Source organism: Pangasianodon hypophthalmus, chromosome 23 (genome assembly GCF_027358585.1).
Source record: "Pangasianodon hypophthalmus isolate fPanHyp1 chromosome 23, fPanHyp1.pri, whole genome shotgun sequence".
In the NCBI taxonomy this organism is placed as follows: domain Eukaryota; kingdom Metazoa; phylum Chordata; class Actinopteri; order Siluriformes; family Pangasiidae; genus Pangasianodon; species Pangasianodon hypophthalmus.
The window spans coordinates 18,328,248-18,332,719 of record NC_069732.1 but is presented as its reverse complement, the minus strand read 5'-3'; the positions used below and the strand labels follow the sequence as shown (position 1 = coordinate 18,332,719).

At 37.5% G+C, this 4,472-nt stretch overlaps 1 protein-coding gene across 1 annotated transcript; it reads left to right on the top strand.

Moving 5' to 3' along the window:
- Window positions 1–479: 479 nt before the first annotated feature.
- hbba2 (hemoglobin, beta adult 2) lies at window positions 480–1,395 on the top strand. The gene is made up of 3 exons (XM_026929353.3): window positions 480–629; window positions 772–994; window positions 1,073–1,395. The coding sequence occupies exons 1-3, from the start codon at window positions 538–540 to the stop codon at window positions 1,199–1,201; spliced, it is 444 nt and encodes a 147-aa protein (XP_026785154.1). The 5' UTR covers window positions 480–537; the 3' UTR covers window positions 1,202–1,395.
- Window positions 1,396–4,472: the final 3,077 nt, after the last annotated feature.

Below are 4,472 nucleotides of genomic sequence, written 5' to 3'. Positions count from 1 at the left end.
ATCTAAAACTGGACGGGTTGCTGAAATTAAAATGCAGCCAAGCTAATGTTACGACTCACTGGATGAAAACTGAATAAGCTATGCATGTGTCACTAAGTTAGGATAAAGTATAGTAACCTAATATTGTCATATTTTTAGCATATTACTTTCATTGTAACCATTCAGTCAGCCAACAAAGGTTATCGAGGAAACTTGATTTGGATAAACAGAATAAGAAATGTATATTAATACTTTTTTAAAGCCTAATATATCAGTATATCACAACCATGATACATTTTTGCTACCAAGAAATTGAACACTATATTAATGTTAATAATGTAATAATTCCATTTAATATCCTTGATTAAACCTTAATCAGAATTTTAGGCGAAAACCATTCCACCGGTTGTGCATTACCTCCAGACATTAATTAATTAACACATAGCCAATTGGTCTCCAAGTCTTGCTGGGGGAGGAGACGGAGAGTGAATTAAAACTCAGCGAATCACTCCATCGGCGCAGTCAGTGCTGTAAAACTTAAAACTAAAAGAAGTCATTATGGTTTTTTGGTCACAATCCGAACGGAGTGCCATTGCAGATCTCTGGGACAAAATCGATGTCGATGAGATCGGGCCTCAGGCCCTGGCAAGGTAAAGCTCTCTACGAAGGACTAGTAAGGTGATAAACCTACAGTTTACTGGTGTATCCACCCAGAACACATTGAATGATTCTAAGATAATATATCATAAATAATTCATGGTTCCAATATTCTGCCTTTCTTATTTGCGACAGAGTACTGATTGTCTACCCCTGGACTCAGCGCTATTTCGACAAATTTGGAAATTTGAACAGTGTTGCTGCCATTCTGGGGAACCCTAAGGTCGCTGCCCATGGCAAAGTTGTGCTGAACGCTTTGCACAACGCAGTGCAGAACCTGGACAACATCAAGGCGACCTACTCAAAACTGAGCCAGCTCCACTGTGAGATTCTCAATGTAGACCCCGATAATTTCAGGGTACGTCATCTCTTCCCTTTAGAAAGCAAAGTAGCCTATATTCTATCTACTGCTTTATAACATTACATTTTCCCGCAGCTTTTAGCCGATTGTCTCACCATTGTGATCGCGACCAAATTCGGAGCCGCTTTCACCCCTGAAATTCAGGCTACATGGCAGAAGTTTCTGGCAGTCGTCGTCGCCGCTCTGAGCAGCCGCTACTTCTAAACTTTCCATCAAGAATGCATTGTTTTGTATTTGTTGTCATAAGTGCAAAAGTTTAAATGAGCCAATTTTACAATTCTGAATTAAGTAACCCTATTCCACAAAGCCTACGATGAATACCTAATATAATGTAGGTTTTATTATTGGATGTTTCCCTGCTTTATTTATGTGATTAAAAGAGGAAGAGCTTGAAAAAATTCTCCTTCATATATTAGTAATGATTACATTTTTTAATTTAGAATATTTATTAAATGGATCTTTTAGGCTACATTAAATTATTTCATGTGAAAATTAAGATAATTTGCGTTAATGTCATATGTAATTAAATACAATTCACATGTTAAAAGTGAGCATGTGGTTTTTAAACACTTCACGGTGTTGCACGTAATTTATTGCAGGGGAGAGGGGGGTAAGTTGTCACTCTGTTCATACCTCCGATAGCAAACCTTCATGCTCTGAGGTCAATTTATCACATGTGGTCAGAGTCACTGTAATCTTAGGTGAGCACAATTTTATTATCTTATTTTTGACCTTCGAGAGGTAAAAAATAAATAAATAAATAAATAAAATGTTTATTTTTACATTGTGTAGAGAAGAGAATAAAGGTTCCTTTCATACTGTAGCTGCAGTTCTGTGTTATGTCAGCCACGATTAGCACACATGTCAGTGTGGGGCAAGTTGTCACAAATTCACAAAGCTGTCACATGACAACCTGCCCTGGTGTGTAAACTGACAGAATGTGCTCAAAAACATTATGATATTGTGTAATCAGCTACTGGGTTTCTGATAATATTATTAAATGTTATTGCAAACGGATTATTGTATAAATATACAATAAATATGCAGTATTAAAAGTGATTGTTATTTTAGGTGTCAACCACATAATGGTGGAGTTAAAATTAAATAATGAACATTTTATATCCATTGTTAATATTAATGTTAATATTAATTATATTATTAATGTTAAATTAATAATAATATAATATGCAGACTTTCAGCTTTAATTTGAGGGTACATCCAAATTTGGTGAATGGTTTAGGAATTACTGCACTTTTTATATGTGCTCCTTCCATTTTTAAGGGACCAAAAGTAATTGGAAATTGGCTGCTAAAAGGTATAGAGTTGATTTCAAATGTGGTATTTGCATTTGGAATCTGTTGCTGGTAACTGAAAGTATTTTTTTCTCTTTAATTTTCATTCATTAGATTAAGGTGTTTATTTAGAAAATTAATCAGATTTTGTAAATAGATTTTAAAAAACATTTCCATTGAACACAATTTAACTCCTTAAAAAGTCCAAAAAGTGGACTTTGAATTGTATTTTGTGGATATAAATTTTGGTCTAGTTTCAGGTATTTTGTGTGGATTTTGAGATTCAATTCAATTTTATTTGTATAGCATTTTTAACAATGGATATTGTCACCAAGCAGCTTTACAGATATATAAATTCCAGATATAAATTTAAAATTTATAAGTTTATCCCTAATGAGCAAGCCAGAGGCGCTAGTGGCAAGGAAAAAATCCCCGAGACAACATGAGGAAGAAACCTTGAGAGGAACCTGACTCAAAAGGGAACCCATCCTCATCTGGGTGACACCAATAGTGCGATTATAAAAAATTCCCTTCTATAACTGTGTGCTATATAGTCATAAAGTGCAGTTCTAGTTTTATTATACAAATGCACTTTATATTTTTAACATGAAGTCTATTTTGTTGAAGTTATCAGCTGTTCACTGATGGAGACTTGAGTGCAAAAATGTTGTAATGTGGTAATTGTAGTCCTAATCCTAAGCCATCTTAGCCAAACTGTTTGTAACAATTGCAGTCCAAAGCCATCTTCATGGTTTCTAAGTGTAACTTTTAGGCTGTCCATATGGGACCATCCTCAGCAGCAGTGAGTGTTTTCCAAGTGATGAGAACTCCAAACAGAAATAGGGCATCAGGATGGATCAGGCAAGTCCGGAGATGGACTTGGGCTGGAAATTTTGCTGAAATCTGTCAACCCTGGTTAAGAATATTAGATATGCAATGGGAACACACCTGCTGTATTGAACATAGTTGAACAAAGGTATGGCTAAAACCACTTAAAATGTGAATTGAATGTTGTCAACTATCTAGACTGGAATTTACTGACTCATAACTGCCTATTATGGGGTTATTCTAAAATTCACTACATTGTAGCCTATAGCATAGGTCCTGTGTGATAGCCTCTTGACTTAATTTTGTTTGAGGCTGACTCATTATTAATGTTGTCATGAGCCAGTAATCAATGCAAGGTCTGAGTCCACCATCTTTCTTCTCCACAAAAAAAGAAAGAAGATACACTTGAGATCCTTCCAAGGGCTCGATGGGACAATCCAATGGTCTGTGGGAAGGTAGGTGGGAAGCTTTGGCCTTATTGAAGACTTCTGCAAAGTCAGCATAGGGTTCTGGAATTGTGGTTTCAATCTAGGTGAAGTGGCATGAGAGAGAAAAACACTGGTTAAAACAAGAATTTGCTGATGACACTAGAATTGTGGGCCTCATCAGCAACAACGATCAGTCAGATAGGAGGTGAACCAGCTCGCAGAATGGTGTAGAGATAACAATCTATCTCTTAATGTCAATAAGACTAAAGAGATGATTGTTGACTTCAGGAGGACCCAAGTAGTCCACGGACCAATGCACATCAAAGAAACAACTGTGGAGAGAGTCAAAAGCTCCAATTTTTTTGGTGTGCACATGACAGAGGACCTCTCCTGGACTCTCAATACCATCTGACTAGCCAAGAAGGCCTAGCAACACCTCCACTTGCTGCAGAGGCTGAAGAGAGCCAAACACCCCCCTCCCATCCTCACCACCTTCTATAGAGGAACAATAGGGAGTGTCCTGACCAGCTGTCTCACTCTGTGTTACGGGAACTGCACAGTCTCTGACCACAAGACCCTACAGCGGATTATGAGAATATCTGAAAAGATCAGAGGTAATCGGTGTGGCTTTACCCACCATCGACACCTCATACAACAACTGCTGCATCACCAAAGCCACAAGTATTGCAGATGACCCGTCTCATCCAGCCCATGGACTCTTCACCCCCCTGCTATCTGGCAGAAGGTACAGGAGCATCCATGCCACCACCAGCAGACTCCACAACAGTTTCTCCCTTGAGGCAGTCAGATTACTCAACACCCTGCTCATTGCTGAACTAGGCTAGTCAAACACCTAACCCAGTATGACTAAATATTTATTTTTATTTTAAATATATTGTCCTGTGTATTTATTGTCCTGCAAACATC

Coding starts and splice junctions, on each gene's coding strand:
- hbba2 (XM_026929353.3), top strand. CDS start 538: ATGGTTTTTTGGTCACAATCCGAACGGAGTGCCATTGCAGATCTCTGG. Junction 630..771: donor GGGCCTCAGGCCCTGGCAAG/GTAAAGCTCTCT, acceptor TATTTGCGACAG/AGTACTGATTGTCTACCCCT. Junction 995..1,072: donor TAGACCCCGATAATTTCAGG/GTACGTCATCTC, acceptor ATTTTCCCGCAG/CTTTTAGCCGATTGTCTCAC.